Source organism: Nuphar pumila, chromosome 13 (genome assembly GCF_984573655.1).
Source record: "Nuphar pumila chromosome 13, dmNupPumi1.hap1.1, whole genome shotgun sequence".
In the NCBI taxonomy this organism is placed as follows: Eukaryota; Viridiplantae; Streptophyta; class Magnoliopsida; order Nymphaeales; family Nymphaeaceae; genus Nuphar; species Nuphar pumila.
The window spans coordinates 87954145-87972993 of NC_143261.1; the positions used below are offsets into that span (position 1 = coordinate 87954145).

The following is an 18849-nucleotide window of genomic DNA, read 5'->3' on the forward strand; positions in this document are numbered from 1 at the left end:
GATTTTTGTAACTGGGAAATTTTATCAAAAATACCTGAGGCATCACTGTAAATGATGAACCCTCCCAATCCAGATGGTAATATCAATATTGGAGCTGTGATCAAATTTTTCTTTAGCTCCTAGAAGCCCTCCACATACTGAGGAGTCTGCATGAACTTGGTTTCCTTTCTCAGTAGCTTACTTATTGGAGCTGCTATCCTTGCAAAGTTTTGGATAAACTTGCAATAATGTTTTGCTAATATCAAGAAACTTCAGATTTTTGATATATACATTGGTTGCTTCCATAATAAAACTACTTCTACTTTGGCCGAATATACTTCTATGCCATTACCAGAAATGACATATCCTAAGAACATGACACTATCCAACCAGAACTTACATTTTGAGAATTTGGCATACAACTGATGTTCTCTTAGTGTTTTTAGTATGATCTAGAGATGGATCATATGTTGTCCCTTGCTTTCAGAATATATCAGTATGTCATCAATGAATACTATGACAAACTAGTTAAAGAAACTTCTGAAAATATGATTAATTATATCAATGAAAGTCGTTGGAGCATTAGTGAGTCCAAATGGCATCACCAAGAACTCATAGTGGCCACATCTAGTTCTGAAGGTTGTCTTCTGAACATCATCAGCCTTGACACATAACTGATGGTAGTCTGATCTTAAGTCAATCTTTGAGAATGCATTGTCTAACCTCAACTGATCAAATAAATCTTCAATCCTTGGCAAAGGATATTTGTTCTTTATTGTGACTTGATTTAACATGTGGTAATCAATATATAACAACATTGATTCATCCTTTTTTTTACGAACAAGACCGATGCATTCTATGGCGATACATTGGGTCTAATAAAACTCTTATCCATCAATTCCTGTAATTGTTTCTTTAGCTCTACTAATTCAGTTGGAGTCATACTGTAGGATGCTTTTGAGACTAGGATAGTCCCAATCATTAAGTCGATACATAACTCAATCTCCCTCAAAGGTGGCAGACCTGGCAAGTCTTTGGAGAATACATCTTTAAATTCTCGAACTAATTATAGATCTTCAATCGCTATTACTTAACTGTTTAAAGCTATTTATAGATCTTGCAAAGAAAACCTGACATCCTTATGAAATGTACTTTCATACTATTATTGCAAAAATTATCTTTTCACAATTGGAGTGATTTACTGAGCTGAACTTGATCGCTAGGTGATTAGGTCGTTCTAACATGACTTTTCTTCCACATCACTTTAAACTATCAAAGTGCTCATATAACCAATTCATCCCAAGTATGATGTCATAATACGTCATATTTAATAGAATGAAATTAGCTAGAAATTTATGCACTTCAACACACACTTTTGTACTAGGAATGCATTCAACACAGACTGTGTTCAATCCTAAAAGAGTGACCACTTCAAGACAAAAATCTAACTCCCTTGTTGGTAGACTGAGGAGTTTCACCATTTTTTTGATATAAAAGAATAGAAAGCACTTGAATCAAATAGTACACGAGTAGAGTGACCGACTATAGAAATAATACCTTCTATGACTTGGTTGTTCGAGCCCACTTTCCCTGTAGTGGTCGTATAGACTCAACCAATATTTTGCTTCTGTTGTTCGTTCAACTGGGGTTGCTGGCGCATCTGTTGAGGCAGTTACAAGTACAACTGTTGTTGGGGTCTTGGTAGATACTGTTGTTGCTGGGATTGTGGCAGATGTTGTTGTTGTTGGGGTTGTGGTTATGACCTCCTTATTGGGCACTCTAAAGAAATGCCCCATCTTTTCACAATGCAAACATGTCCCACTGTCACAAGGATAAGGACGTCCAAAGTGATTTCTTTGGCATTTCTGGCAGACCCTTGCAGCAGGATGATTCTGCCAGTACCCTTCGCGTTGAGTGTGTTATTTCTTATTAAGGAATATTTTTCCTTTACTCTTAAAGAAGGGCCTCTTGCTTGATTGTTCAAGATTCTTTTGGGATTTTCTTGTTAGTTCTCAATCCGCCTCAATAATGGTAGCCGCCTCGACAGCCTCATTCAGGGTTGAGAACCCCTAGTAAGGACTCAACTTATGAGTCTTTTAGCCCTTGAGCATAGTTCATTGCTCGAGCATGCTTTGTGGTATAGGTATTTGAGAAATAACTATAATATCTCATAATTTTCCCTCTATTTTTAATTTTTATAAATATAAATTTTAATTAAATAATTATATTTCTGATATCTAAATTTAAAAATAATATATAATATATATTAATATATATGGGCTGATGTTAAATGGATCTGAACATGATACCTGATCCATTGACATAGACATATATATATATATATATATGCACACACAAGGGCTTACGTAAATATGGATCTGGACATGGTCCAATATATATATATATATATATATATATATATATATATATATATATATATATATATATATATATATATATATATATATATATATATATATATATATATATATATATATATATGCACACACAAGGGCTTACGTAAATATGGATCTGGACATGGTCCAAGATCCATTGATTAAGACCTATATATGTATATATATATATATATATACACACATATATATAGGGGGCTGAAATCTATATGGATCTGGACATGGGTCATGGGTACAACCAAGACCCATAGTCCATCCATAATAGGATAAGAAATCTTTAAAATAAATAGTAATTTAAAACTTTAACTAAAGAAATATATATAAGTATACATATATTTAAAGAGATAAGCTTGGAAAGAAATCTATTATGAATAGAACTCTATCCCAAGAGGGTCGTCACCTCCTAGAGGATCTCCTCTTGTTTTATAAAAAGAGAGGCATAGCCTCTCTCTTTAAAAAATGTCTAAGAAAAGAGAGAGAGAGAGAGAGAGAGAGAGAGAGAGAGAGAGAGAGAGAGAGAGAGAGAGAGAGAGAGAGAGGGCTGAGCTGAAAGAGAGAGGAAGAGAGAAAGAGAGAGAGAGGGGCATCACCTTCTCCAAGGATTCTTCTTCTCCACCTACTTCTTCAACTTTTCTTTTTTGCAGTTGTGAGCAAAGATATCGGTTCTTTTCTTTTTCCAATAGAAAGAGGTTTTTATCATGAGCCGAATCGCATGGGGTTAAGAGTACTATATATATATCTGTGATTCTGGCTTGATTCATGGTTTAAAAATATATATATCAGTCTGCAATTTTGATTTTGTTTGGAGCCCTGATATATATTTATATTAGTCTATGATTTGGTTTGTATTTGCAGTTTAAAAATACATATATATCAGTCTGTATTTTTTATTGCATTCGTAGCGCTGATATATATGTATATCAGTCTGCAATCTAGTCTATTTTTGTAGCTTAATACGTACATATCTGTCTGCATTTTTTATTGTGTTCGTAGCGCTGATATATATATGTATATCAGTTTGCAATCTGGATTGTTTTTGCAGCTTCATACATACATATTAGTCTGCATTTTTTATTATGTTCGCATTGTTGATATATATGTATATCAATCTGCAATCTGGACTATTTTCGTAGCTTAATGCATACAGTCTATGTTTTTTATTGTGCTCGTAGTACTGATATATATGTATATCAGGCTACAATCTAGATTGTTTTCGTAGCTTAATACATATATATCAATATGCATTTTTTATTGTGTTCGCATCACTATATATGTATATTAGTATGCAATCTTGACTGTTTTCACAACTTAATGCATACATACTAGTCTGCATTTTTTATTGTATTCGCAACACTGATATATATATGTATATCAGCCTACAATCTGGACTGCTTTCGCATCTTAATACATACATATCAGTCTGCATTTTTTATTATGTTCGCAACTGATATATATATATATATATATATATATATATATATATATATATATATATGTATGTATGTATGTATATAAGTCTGCAATCCAAACTGTTTTTGCAGCTACATACATATCAATCTGCATTTTTTATTGTGTTCGCAACTCTGATATATATGTATATTAGTCTGTGATCTGGACTGTGTTCATAGCCTTTATATATATATATATATATATATATATATATATAATCTTGATAATGGATGCAACATACATATATATGTCTGTCTGTGATCTTGATAGTGATTGCAACATGAATATATATGTGTCTGCAAATCATGAGTTTTGTTTGCAGCAGGAACATATATATGTCTGAAATCTTGGTTATATTTCACAACACATACATATGTATATTTGTCTACGACCTGGTTAGAGTTCGCAACATATATATATATATATATATATATATATGCAATTTTGATATTGTTCACAACATATACATATATACTACTATCTGCAATTTTTTATAATGATCTCAACACATATGCATATATACTTATATGCGATTTTGAGAATGTTCACAACATATATATTCTCGAGATCATATATATATATATATATAGTTGTTTGTAATCTTGACAACACTTGCAACAGAAACATATATATATATATATATACATACACATGTCTGCGATCGGGGATGGCAGTGGACCGGGGAAAAATGAGGCCCCGCCCCGCCTCACCCCGTTTAGATCGGGGATGGAGGTTAAAATCAAAACCCATGCAAGGATGGAGGCAAGGATGAACTTGCACTTTTTCCTGCCCGACTCTGCCCCGTTATCGATCCCCATTAGTAAAATTACTAAAATGCCTTTAGAGATGGCAATGGATAGAGGAAAAATGGGCCCCCACTCAGCCTCGCCCCGTTTGGATCGGGGATGGAGGACATGAAATGGAGATGAAGGCGAGGATGAAAGTTAAAATCAAAACTTGTGCGGGGATGAAGGCAAGGATAGAGGGCATAATTTTGAGATGGGGCGAGGGTGGAGACCTTGTCCCCCGCCTCCACCTTGGTCCACCGTCGTCCCTATCCTAGCCCCAATTTGTTTAATATCCTAGCCCTAAATAATATATATAAGTATGATACTAAATTTATAAATAACAAAGTGTATGAGGTACATTAAAGTATATAATTTACATTACTATCTCATTGCCCCTCTTGATGCTGGAATTGCTAGACAATTGTTGGTTGTGAGTATTTGCATACCCTCGACAAACACCTATATCAGAGTAATATGTAATGTTATCTTCACCGTCACGCCAATTTTGTAATTCGTTGAGGAACATAGTGGGGTAATCATTTGATTGATCCTTCAAAAAATATGACACTTTTGCTTAAGGAGGGGAGGGGGAGGGGGTTGACTGGGTGGTAGCTGGCCATAGCTAAATTGTTGCACCACTCAACTTGCTATTTGTCGTTCGACTTCATTCATGTCGTAAAATCATTTCCTTTTTTGCGAGATCCATCACATGGACAACCACATCTACATCATCATCTTTTTTGTCTTTATAGGGGCACCACATTACCTACATAATGAAATTACAAACATTAATAAGTATATTGCATTATTTTTAAATCAAGAACCCCTTGCTTTACGTATGCACACGGGCTTCCTTTAGCATGCACAACTTCGCATACCAAACGTCCCTTCCTAAGGTACGATTCTTTCCTCTTTCAACATTTCCCTCATCTTCTTTCTCTTTCTTTTTGTTCTCTTCTTTACGTGACATGCTTTAGATTGTCATACGTAAAAACTCATGCATTAAGTCACGTCTAAGGGGTCTTCTAATGGATATGTGCTCCAATATCCAAACCTTTAAAGTAGATAAGTTGTGCTACATAGATTACATTAAGGATTACAAATTCATGTTTTTATATAAATCAAATCAAATAAAGATATTACTTTTTGTACCTCCAATAAAACTTCCATGCCAACTAAGTTTTCATTGTCATGCTTCACCTAAGTTAGACTTGCATATAGGTGTGCAAGTAAAGCTTCCCCCATGTAGAGTCATGAACACGATTCAGGTCTCACACAAGTTGCACATAAGATGCAAGGATCGTCTTTCCATCAGTGTCGATGAACACACATGTCAAAAAAACACATCAAGAATGCTCTCAACTCCCTGTTTAGTTTATAACCTTCCTTCCCTCTATACTAGGAAGCTTCCCCACCAGTTTCTTAGATTTGTTGTTGTTATATGTCCTTATCAACTATGACAACTTCAACCTATCACTTTTAAATACATCCTTAGTTGCTTTCAATAAAACTTCACATTCATATTTAAAGTTTTTAAACCTTGATACAATCACTAGCTCTCCATGATACTTTAAGCATGCGATGCATATCATGTCTTCCAAGGTGGGCGTCAGTTCAAATTCGTAGAACTAAAAAGTGTTCGTAATAAGATTACAAAACTACGTCATAAAATCTATAAGACTGTATCCAATAGTCTATGGTAGAACCTCCAGGAATTGTTAAAAGTACATTTGATTTAGTCAATCTTTTTTGCTCATCTAATAGTCTTAAAAAACACTCACATGTTTGAAATCAATAGAACTGATGTGTCGAACACTGTAGATCTTTTGCTATTTGTGGTTATGGCTCCTTCAATGACAATAAAATTTGCATAAAATCAATCACATATCATAATTTAATCATTAAATATAATATTAAAGTTTAATCATTTTAGTTTACTATATATATATATATACATAACTGATCCACTATTGCATATACATCAATAATTGAATACATGATAATAAATTACAATATATAATTGTTTTTCTTGTAAACATGCTTCACATACACTTACATATCATAATTTAACCATTGAATATAACATTAAAATTAATTTATTTTAGTTTACTAGATACAACTCCACACATCAACAAATAACATGGTGCGATCAAAAGCATAAAACGTGTGAAGGTAAGAACATTTGCAAATGTGAGGTTTTTGCAAATGCCTAACATTTGAAGACTTACATCCAAACTTTATGTGATTTTTTAGTTAAAGGAGGTTCACATGAAGGTCGTGACATACTCAAATGTATGATGTGAACCTACAATAAAAATATGAAAGTAAGAATATTAGTAACACATATTTACGAATATCAAACACACATTTATGAACATGCGTATATGCAAGTTTTTAATTAAATGAGGTTCGGATGATAATTGCACGAAAGTCGTAACATCCGCAAATGTGTGACACAAAACTATAATTAATAAACATGCGAATGTAAGGATATTCACAATACATATTTACGAACTCCATACACGTACATTTTGACTTAAAGCGATTTTTTTGTTACAAGAAATTTGTATGATGTTTGCACAAATGTCAAGACTATTGCAAATATAAAAAGCAAACTCGTTGATCTCAAACTTTTAAATTCTAAAAAGTTTGCATTAAGCTTGTGAATCTCAAAAGATTCACATATTTCATATGTAAATCTCGTGTAGAGATTTAAGATGGCCATGTTTGGGAACGTGCAAATTATTCATGTGAATCTACTTTTTATTGAGATGTTGCAACCTTAGAATGGCATACATATCTATTGTGCACACATCAACAGGTTGGATTGTACAAAAGTTAAAAATGTCAAAAATTAGAAATCCAAATTTTGGAAAGGATTTTCGCAAATTGTGAGGCATTTTTTTAAAACCGTGTCATTTTACAAGGTTAGTATGGTCATTTTCCGAAGGAAGCATCCCTAAAAATATCGTACTTGTGAATTCTCCACAGAATAACATCCCTGCAAATCCCCCTTCCAGCTTTCACATTACTATTATGCTGCCTACCCTACCATTCAATAGAAGGGACGCAAAATTGCATCCCCTCAATAACAAGCTAGGCATACTATGTCATTTTTATTCTGAGTGATCAGGCTGGCAAGGAAACCCCGCTTCTCTGGACTGCCCAGACCGCATATAAACCACATGGCAAGCTTCATGAGTAGAGAGGATCAGAAGCCCTTGTGAGTCCCCAACCCTTCATCTTGTTAACGAAGGATCTTTATTTCTTAATGTCGTTAAGAATATATTTTCTTGATGGGGATCCGTGTGAATGGGCAGGGCTCTTACCAACGTGGAGGCTTCCAATTTTAGTGTTAAAGGGCATGAAGGGAGACAGGATATTAAATAGAGACGGAAGCGTCTTCTTCCTTCACATGAACGATATGGGACTAAACTTTTCGAGGCTTGTAAGCGCGTATCTTAGTAAAGCTGCCTTATTCAGTCATATTACTGTTTACAAGTTATATTAATCTTTATGCAACGAAATATTATAATGACCCACATCGTTCTTGTATTCATTATAAACTTTTATCATTATATTATATATATAATAATTTTTAAGAAACCGATATTTTCTCAAAAATTTTCTGAGAAAAATCTCCCAAGATATTTAATCGCCAAGAATGACATTTGTCCCAAGCCAGTCAGGTTGTAGCTATTGTTTTAAAGATCTCTACTCCATATTTTTGTCAATAGCCATTTACCACTAACTGAATTTTATTATTTTGATCTTATCAATATTTTCTAAACTAGTTTTTTACATCTACATTAGCAAACTATTCTTTTTCTTTTGGTTATTAATTAGTCCCATGTTTTTATATATTTCATATCATCCTTATAATTCTTTGTTCACAAGAAATAAATGAGATATATAGATCTTTAACTGGTCCTACTTTGTTTAGAGGAGTTTTTTTGTTCCAAACCACTAGAATTTAGAGCCCTGTTCTTTTCTGATTAGAAATGAAGGCTCGTCCTGAATATATGCTAGATTCTCCAATCTCAAGAGTCTTTGGTGCTTGTCTTGCAGGTTGTTTCCCAGCTCCATTCTTTTCTTTCATTAAAAAATTAAAAATTGAATGCTTCAAAATTATCAGATTGTTTGATTTTATAATAGGAGACAATAAGCCTTTGAAATCCCTCCAGATAAAATAAAAGGAAAATTTTGTGTTCTTACAAAAAAAATTCAGTTTTGAGATGCAATCATAAGCAATGCAGTCAAAATTGAAGCAGTTATTTTAGTTTTGGAGAGAAATGCTGTTAACAAGTTGAAAAGATTCAATTCAAGTTCATTGCAAGCGCAAAGTTTTTTGCATTTTCATGCATATTTGCAGCTGCACTTGTAAACAGACTTCTGTTGGGGAAACCTGCCAAGGTGCTACACTCCAGGTGGGTTTGTACCCAATGGGGACCACCCCACTTTTCGGCAGCAAAACCGCAGGTACTAGCCCTTCTGGCCACAGGGAATGTTGTCCAAGCATTTGCAAACAATACACCAAGCTAAACTCTCTAAATCTCTAATTGCAAAGCTAATTGTCCACATAATGACCTAATGTTTCTAGATGAGCGGAGTAAATAATTTAACTGTGTTCGATGTGGCTCCTTATGCACCATTAATCACCGAGACCAACAGTGCAGATCTAACCAACATTGCATTCAAGTACCTCAAGACAAAGTGGGATGTGTGTGTGTGTGTGTGTGTGTGTGTGCGCGAATGACCACATAGTACTATAATTAATTTTTTAAAGTTTCAAATTGTAGCCGTAAGAACAATCACAGATCATTTTGCTGTAACTGCTTATTCATAGTTCGTTAATAATCATAATGATGCTTATTGTCCTTCCAGCTTATTTCGGCATGTTGATCGTGCATAAGAATGTGACCAGAGAGGCCGAGTAAGTCTGCTATTCTGAGGAAGTTTGAGATGGTTCGAAAACTCGGTTGTGGCAAGTCGAGTCGCAAGGATAAGGGCAATCAATCTTCATGAATGGGCTACGATCGAAGAACCAATCCGCCACTGCTTTCGCGATCGGCTGCAGTTTCCAGAAAGAAGGACAAACACAAGGAATCAAGAGCACTTGAAGTACTAGGGAAATAAAATCATTGATTTTGCAATATTTTGTCAATATGGAAAATAGAAAGAATTGAGTGGTGTTCTTACGGTTTTGTCAAGCACTGGAGAGTCAGATCTCAACCACGTCTCCTGCATCTCTGACTGGCAATGAGCATAGCATGAGTTTATGAACAAGCCTCTAGCTGGATTCCTATCAACTCCTTGCAGTGCTCTTAGGAAATCCTGCCTAAACCCTGAAATAATAACTTTACACTTTTACAACGGAAATGAAAATAGTATAAAAAAAGAAGTCACTGAACCAGCACTTGCCCACATGAATGCACCCATGGCTGCCTCGAATAAAGTGAAGAGATAAAAATAATTCATCAACATACAGAACATTAAACGGAGCGAAGAAGCTTCTCTCACATTTAGTCCTCTTTACCTCCTTATATATGCAACCATTATTGAGTGAACAGTTAACAAAGCCCTTGACAAAACAACTCGTTTATGTGAAAATAATTTGTTGGGAACCTCTAATTTCATCGACAAATGCAATCCTAGTGCAGTTAGGCAAGAATTTTCCCTCTATCTTGACTCAATGTTTTCAGTGCACTCATCATTGATCTGATACAGTGCCAAACCATAAACATTTTTTCACTAAATTGCACAAAAATTTAAATAGAAATTTAACCTTGTGTTATTTGGTAAATCTGCCCTGTTCATTAAGATGTGCTCATGCATTTGCAAAGTTTTTTTTGACTGCTTGCGTCTGACCTGGCCTTTCAAGCTGTTAGAACCTTGTATTTTATTGATGAAAAGATGCTAAAAGTGAAGGATAAAAAGAGGCGAAGTAGAGAGGAAGTGAAAAGAAACATGAAAGAACATGTTGGCTACCCTAGGCAATGATATCCCTCATCCAATTCCTAATTGAGTTTACAAAGACACCTTTTACAAGTAGTGACAAACATCCTATAAGAGTACAAAAGTGCATTCAAGTTACAAGGACCCCTTTGATCAAACGACTCAAACCTCTTTATACATGGTCAAGCTTAACACTTGGATAAAAACAGACTTCAGCACCTTTAACATGAACTATTTATGATACTAGTAGATCTTGGGTATTTATCTCCTTAACAAAAGCTGCCACCTAAGGTGGAGGAACTTGTCAATGTTTGGTTTAATGTCTCAAGAAACAAGACAACTAAATTGAGGTGCAGAACAGAACAGTAAAAAGGAAGAAAATATGTTGATGATGACTGCAAGAAAAGCGCGCATACTTGTAGAGGCATGCGCCATGATATCTACTCATAACATCAAGGGTTCAAAAGACCTGGAGTTCAGTACTGGAACCCAGGTCTGCCCAGGGTCAACTTCAGTTGATTCTGTTGAGTTGGATTACCCTACAAGCTTAGGCGTATCCACTTGAAGTTAGTGTTGGCCATGTAAGTGGTGGACCATAACAGAAAAATTGTTGAATGGCCAATTGGACTAACGAACACTGATCACATATTTTACAAGCACTTTTGAATTGTAAAGGAATAGCTATTTGTGGCTGGATAGAGAGAAGAAATTCACAAGGGTAAGCATTCAAAAAGAAGAGCATAGTGTCAATGATCCAAGGCTGCTGTAAAAGAAAAGTCCTTGAATGGATAACCACAAAGCTCTCTATTGTCACCATCATACATTCTAAACAAAAAAATGAACCTTTCTATTTTATTTATGAAAACACACAACAATGTTTACAATGAGGATAGCAAGGCTTGCCTTTTCTGAATATTAGCTATGGCACTCTCCAACCTATGAGTTCTATTTGTATCTGCTTTAATTGAACAAGCCAAATTTTCATTCTTTTGCTTAGGAATTTAAACTAATGCACATTTTACTTTACAAATAGCTGCATCTGTTAAATAGGTCCTATAATGAACTATGGCGAGATTGTTTCAGTTTTATCTGTTTTTCATAAGATAACATCACTAATTAGATGACAAGTCATAGAATTTTATCTGAGTCAGGTGACCTATGTGTGTCATTGCTAACATTTCAAGCTTCAGTTCAATGGGCTACAGAACTCATATGCAGCTAGAGTTAGTATCCACTCCTTCACAATTTATTGTTAAAAATACAACAAAAAATAACAATTCAGTTATTTGAGCATGATCCAGGGGTAAAAACACTAGGCTGTCAAGGGAAAGTACAGAAGAATGATAAAAGACCCCACAGTCTGCAAATTGTTCTTAATGCAGAATGTGGCTGTTTTAAGTTCTTTTGGTATTTGATGTCATGCAGACTATGGCAATGTTATGTTAGACTGAACCATCTTACCAACTAACCTTTTAAGATACACATATTGGGTTTCATGCAATTTGGAAAGAAATATTCAAACACTTTCACATCATGACTAACAAGCAAGCTCAAATATAACTAGAATCAATCAGGAGGTAAACCTTGCATTGTTTCAATCTGATTTGAAGTGCATTGCTTGATATTTAGCTTGCAAAAGTGCCAATGTCCATGAGGATCAGCAACACCTGGTGCCAAGATGTTCTTTATCTGGAAAATGGACAATGGTATAATCAGAACATTGTCAATTTGTGAACCAACTGTAAACATAAGTTATTATCTGTTCAGGTGTTTCCAGATTATTGCTCATTCGCGGTCAGCGACAAGGGCCACAGACAGGGGTCTGTGTGCCGGGTGCTGGCGAGTTGCAGACCACAACCAGTCCAACCTCATGCTTTCTTGCTAGGCGTGACCCTCCTCAGGACTCAAACCCTAATCATATGCTTGACAGCCCAAGCACTTTGCCATTGCATCAAGCAATGAGCCTCATTGGGTAGAAGTGCCAATCAAGAAATGGCCCTCATTAGAACACACATTGAACCACCATCTTGTTGTCACTATTAATTTTTGCATTTTTACCCTGGACCAGCCCAGCCCATTTAGGGCCATGGGGCAGGCTGTGGACTGCGGCAATAGCCTGGCCCATTGCCCAGAGCTAAACCCCTCTATACTGCCTCATCTACCTGAAAATGTATGAATAGGTGACATGGCATTCATTGACACAGTATGCAAATCCATGCCAGAGAATATCAGCAATTGTTTTCTTAGGAGAATTTAAAAGTGGTTTCTCGGATATAGGCATTTGAAAAGATTTGCGGTGGTTGTAGATGATCTTGCAATAGTCTTTCAAATCTTAGAGTGTTAAAATCAAATAGTTGCAAACATTGAATTCATTTGAGATCTAGATAGTGCATGCATACTGTAAGTGAAGAGACAAACCAGAGAGGAAGAAAATGGAGAGTGAAGAGAAACATACAACCATATACCTGCCATGAATCATATGCTGCGTTTAAGATAAAAATTGGTGTTCGGATTTGTTGTACGATATTTTGTGGAAAGAAACACTGCAGTGAAGTTTAATGTAGTGGTAAATAAAATGCAAAATAATAGAGCAACAAGGGGAAGATCCGGAGAATAGCATACCAAACTTGGTTTAATTCTTGATGTGCAATATGATGGTAAATTCTTTGCAGATCCCTGTAAGAGACATAAACATTGCTCACAACTAGAAATCATGGGAAGCATTCAATTAACCATTATTTATAAACAAGATCCTTTTCCGGAGACTTGGAAGTTGTCACTTGAGGTGCCACTTTACATAAACAGTGGTTGCAGGTTTTAGGAAGATTGAGAAAGCATTTGGTACAGTCATGAGTTCAAAAGAAGCATAGATTAGAGATATACCTGCAAAGTTACAACTTCATTGTAGTAATTTTCTATATGAGTGGCTCCTGAAACATCCAATCTACATCATTGAAGTATTAAGTGTTACTAGAGAACCAGTTTTGCAACTAATCAAGTTATATATATCCTTATAATAATACACATAACATCCCATTTGATACCAAGAATGGCAATTGGGAGCTTACGTATTGATAAAATAACCAGCATCAGCAAGACACTTTACTTTGGTACCCATTGGTAGAAGGGCACGAAAATTATCACAATGAAGTATTGACGTCAACCCACCAGCAGAACAACCTGACAATAGAGCCTGTATTGTGTTCCTAGGTTACAATTATGGGAAGCAACAGCAGTAGCAAAAAATTATAAAAATAAATAAGTGCATTTGAAGCATACGTTTTCTGCTTTATTCATTCCCTTGGCCAATAAATCGTCAATTACAGCAAGAAATATCCTGGCTCCTCTAAAATGAAGATCCAAGGCCTAATGTAGAAAACACAATGGTTCAATTCCATGATCAAAAGCACTATGAGAATAATTAAACTGCATTCAAAATTCAATGTCAAGATGGACTCACAAATAACAGATTGATGTGCATATGAAATTAAAGTCGAGACTACTGGGAAATGGTAAATACTAAATACTTACGGGATCTACTTCTTCTATATCTCCAGTGAATGATGCTCCATCACAATAACGAACCTTGACCCTGTTCCAGTTGTAAAAATCTGGAGAGCAATATAAACATAGCACTTGGAAAAATATTGACATCGAAGTTTGAATGAGGATTAAAAAATAAAAAGAGAAGGAAGAATGATATGAGAAAAAATAAATTAGTTGGTTTCTAGTATATAGTTCACAGAATTGTTTCAAGAAAAGCATGTGTGCATGACAACTGACAAGTGTGTGGGCAGATCATTCAGGATGGAGAGGATCATAGGAGGGAAATATCTCAATTTTGTTTTTTGTTTTCTTTTTTTAATGGGCTGTCTTAAATATGAAATTCAATTTTCAATCAGCATGCTCCTATCTTTCAAAATTTCAATGAAACAGCATAATGGTCCCTGAGGTTCCAAATTGACCCATCATCACCAGAGATGTATGAGTGGATAACTAAAAGAAACATAATAAAATAAGTGCAAATGGGAAGAAAATGAAAATCTCTTTGGGTTTGTCCTAACATGTTATTTAAGCTTTTCTCACAGTACTTCATACTGCTTGTGGCCACTTAGGACTGGAGCAAAATACATTACCTGGATTAAGTGATGCTTTATTCCCCAAAATGCCTGAAAATGCAATTTCCTGGGCCATTTGCTTTGAAGAGCCCAAACGATTATTTTTGCGTGCAAGACAAGTTGTGATGTTGTTGCACCACCCTCCACCCTAAGACAGATCAAATTAGATTGTATAAAATACCAGATATGACCTATGGCTACATCAGCAGATGACGAAAACAATTAAAATTTCTAAGTGAAGGATAACAACCATAAAGCCTCAGGAGAGGTTGCTTAGCAATTTTCATAAGCTTTCGACGTAACTGGGAAAAGCATATAATTCAGGGAAATAACTGACAGCCTAAAAACCTAGATCTCACAATGTGAGCCACAATCATGTGAACCAGTAAGTGTGAAGAACCTAGGCAAGCGACATTTCTCATGTTAGGGCAAGTGATGGGAACTAGATGTAAATACTGGGTACTACCTCATGACATTTAAATTCTATCAATTTGCTCCACAGGCATAAACATAACACTAGTTTAGAATTTGAACACAAACATGTATAGCCTATGTTCAGTATGAATTTTAAAGATGGTATGAAATACTATATCTAGAAATCCTAAGCATGAGATATAGAATTTTTGTAAGCCATCTGACCTCCTGCACATCAACAATTTTGTAGTCACAAGCACCACTAGAACAAATTTCACAGGAAGTCCAAAGTGAAAAATGCTCAAAGGCCAAAGGAGATACATGACCTCTCAAGGAAATCACAATTTGTGCCTTAATTTACAAATTAGGTACAAAAAGAAGAAAAAGTTTGATCCACATATAACATGTAGGTTGCTGATCCTTAACAACCTTATGCTACATGATTTTGCTTTTCATGATATCATTTCTTCCTAAAACCTCAAATATGCTCACATCATTAAGCTTAAGTATCTATAGAACGCATATTTTAACCTATGATTTTTTTTAACTGCCAGTAGAATAAAAAACAATTGAAAACAACATTCAGTGCATTGAGCAGCCAAAAATAAACTTATAGCAATGAGGGCCAGGATAACATTTCTCCACTCAATATTTAGCAAACCGTTTACACCAGCTCAGGTGAGCACCACCAACATAATATGGTCGAGTAGCATGAGATGGCACTACTGCACGGATCCAAGCAAGGAGGGATGCGAGCAGAATAAACTAATAGGAGATTGTCGTGTGATACATGGTCATTATCACAAACTTCATCATAATCTAGGAATTACAAGTGAACATACTACAGATGAATGGAACGGGAAAAGGGATTTCTTGAACAAGGCTTTTCTAAAAGGTACCATAAACAAAAGAATGGCTCACCTCAATATGAACAATCCAGTTATTTATCCCTGATCCAGAACCTCTGTCAAGATGATAAGCAGGTGGGCTTCCATCTAAGCAAACTGCACCATAATGCAAACTTAGATAAGGAGATGATACCAAACCATCGATTCATATAAAGAGTGCTTGGAATGCTACCTGCCCCTTTTGCTACCGCATTTTGGACAAGGGTCATGCCCACAAGGTATGCATCTGCTTTCAGTGAGACCAGTACAACCACTAGAAGCCTTAAAATCCCACTCCTGTTTACCTCCATATCTCTGCAAATAGAAAGAAAACCAAAGGGGTCGAAATCAATAAATGATCATACAGATCAATTGATCTTATAAGAAAATACTGGGTGCCAATCTTTGCAATGGCATCTCAATTGGGTCTAGGAAAGAATTTCAAGACCTTTGTTTGTAATCACCAAGAAACAAGCTGATCAATCAAAACTTTTCACAGAGATTGGCGTTGGGGTTGGGGCAGGGGGTGTTTAAGAACCGCAAGCAACAAAGTCTTTCACACAGATTGGCACAGTCTATGGGAACATGAAGAGCTCATTTCATTAATGCCATCACGACTTCCAACCACCAAGACATCGGAGTCCCACTTCACATGTCTCAAATTTCACGTAGGTTAACAATGCTTTTATGAGGCAAAAGCCAAGAATTTCAATTGGCAGCCAACCCACCCACAGGAAAAAAGGAGGGGTGACAAAAAGGAAAACAGAAAAAACCAATAGGTCCAAAGCCACATGCTTTATGATGGCACACCAACATTTCTACCTAATGAAAACAAAGCTAAAAAAGGTAGTTTGCCCTTGAAATTTTCTAATATTAAGTACGCTGATCTTATTTGTGAAAAATTCTGAGATTGTGTAAGAAAATCATAATTTTAATTAAAAAAGGACAGGCAAATATCCTATTCATCCAAACTCTTTTCTACAGAAGCAGGAAAAAAAAAAGGAACACATTCACACAGTAAGAGGATATGATATTTGACGTGGTTCCATGTTACAGAAAAATGCAAATTTCTCCAAGCATAAGTATCGATGAGGATAAACCTAATTACATTTTAACAACCTGAAAATGAACCCAATTAGCACACAGGGTCACAAGAAAACAATCAGGCAGAGTCCCAATCAGACGGTTGGTTCCGGCTGCGAAATTGGCCGGAAAACCTGAAGCTGAAAAGGAACAATCCGATATCAGAACCCTGTGATTCTCTGAATAAGCTCCACTGTTCTCTGAATAAGCTGTACTAAGCTAAATCAGAATCTCAGAAAAAAAGAAAAAAAATCGAAGCCCCCTGGAAAAGAGAAATTCGTTCATATCTCAAATTTCCGGACAGCTACGATCGAGCTTGCACCAGACAATCATTCCGAGAGAAAACGGCGTCCAAGAAACCGATTGTTTCGCCAACAGAAAGAAAAAAGGGAAATTTTAAAGCTGACCGGAATCAGAATGGGACCAGAAATTTCTCAGAGAGGAAGAGAAAATGCAATTTAATTCCCCTAGGAATGAGAAAACAAGGAGCTGCCGCCATCTAAGGGCTCTAAGAAATCGATCTCCACCATAAGTTCCGGAAATCTTACTCCGGAAGTATCCATCTCCAGAAACAGCATAAATCATTAAAAAAATGCTAGAAAACAGAAAATCAAACACTCGGTAGAGAGTTCCGAACGAACTTAAAATTTGAACTAACGAGTAAAATAAAATCTCAATTTTTTCTTAGGAAATAAAAAACAGAGAATAATCGGAATCCATTCTTCACGATCCGGATAGCTGCCGGAAAATCTCAGTGAAAACCATTTCATTTCTACCGAATTAAAAGAGTCTGAAGAGCGGAACACTCCGATTGAGATCGAAGCAAGATGTCTAGCTCCACCGAGCAAAAGAAGAGTCACTCAAACAAAATAACTCCAAAATCGGAGGGATTTCGAACATCCCTGCCGTAATCTACGCCGGAGATCCGACGGGAGGAGCCGAACTCGAACTTTTACCTGATTTTGAATTTCCCGGCAAATTTCTCGCCGATTCTCGGCTCCGACCTTCCGCCGGAAAATTCCCACGTTGAGCTCCGAAAACAAAGACAGATAAAAGGAGAGGAGAAAAAACGCAAACGGAGATTGAAAACGGATTCCAAAATTTAGCGATCTACCATGGAATCTACTACGACGTCCGTATTTTTTCACCTTTTTACCTCTTATTTCCTCTTCGGTCTTTTTTTCTTTTATTTTTTTACCATTTTCGTCGTGTACGTTAAAAATCAAAATCGAGAGGAGAAATGCCAATGTAAAGGGGTCGTTATTTTCCTTCAAAGACGGTAAAGAAATTTCTTCGGGAGATCATTACGGTGAGATCGACGGTGGGTTAAAATTAAATGCTTTTCCGATTAAACAAACACAAAAAAATTATTTGGTCGCGAGAAGCAAGACGACAGTGATTCATTTAGTTTTCCGCGTCGAGGAGATCGGAATTATTAATTAAATATTTAAACGGGAATTAAGAGCAGGGGCAGTGAGAGAAGCGCGAAGAAATTTTTTTGACGCAGGCCCCACTTTTGCCCGAAATTTCTTTTCATGCACCACCTTTTATGAAATTCCTAATAGAGTGTTTTAAAGTTCTCATGTTTAGCTTCCTTCAAAAATAGATGATTCCCTATTGAACCACGGTAGAATCACCTAATCACCTTCTTGTATGTTATGAACTTACTTCCTCAACCGCCCTCAGTTGTTATAAACTAAAGAGTGACTAAAACGGATTAGTGTTTCGACCTAGGTCCAAAAAAGATCTGACCCATTTGACC

At 35.9% G+C, this 18849-nt stretch overlaps 1 protein-coding gene across 2 annotated transcripts; it reads right to left on the reverse strand.

The window, feature by feature from the left end:
• Nucleotides 1-9393: 9393 nt before the first annotated feature.
• LOC149819033 (pectin acetylesterase 8-like) lies at nucleotides 9394-18161 on the reverse strand. 2 transcript variants are annotated; one of them, XM_089985414.1, is made up of 13 exons: nucleotides 18044-18161; nucleotides 16198-16319; nucleotides 16039-16121; nucleotides 14722-14851; nucleotides 14117-14196; nucleotides 13865-13951; nucleotides 13654-13778; nucleotides 13469-13529; nucleotides 13208-13261; nucleotides 13051-13128; nucleotides 12169-12274; nucleotides 9830-9975; nucleotides 9394-9701 (listed from the first exon to the last, which is right to left on the reverse strand). In XM_089985414.1, the coding sequence occupies exons 2-13, from the start codon at nucleotides 16313-16315 to the stop codon at nucleotides 9573-9575; spliced, it is 1197 nt and encodes a 398-aa protein (XP_089841540.1). In that variant the 5' UTR covers nucleotides 16316-16319; nucleotides 18044-18161; the 3' UTR covers nucleotides 9394-9572. The 2 variants fall into 2 exon arrangements, with proteins under 2 accessions (XP_089841540.1, XP_089841541.1); XM_089985415.1 differs by lacking the exon at nucleotides 18044-18161 and adding an exon at nucleotides 17124-17232.
• Nucleotides 18162-18849: the final 688 nt, after the last annotated feature.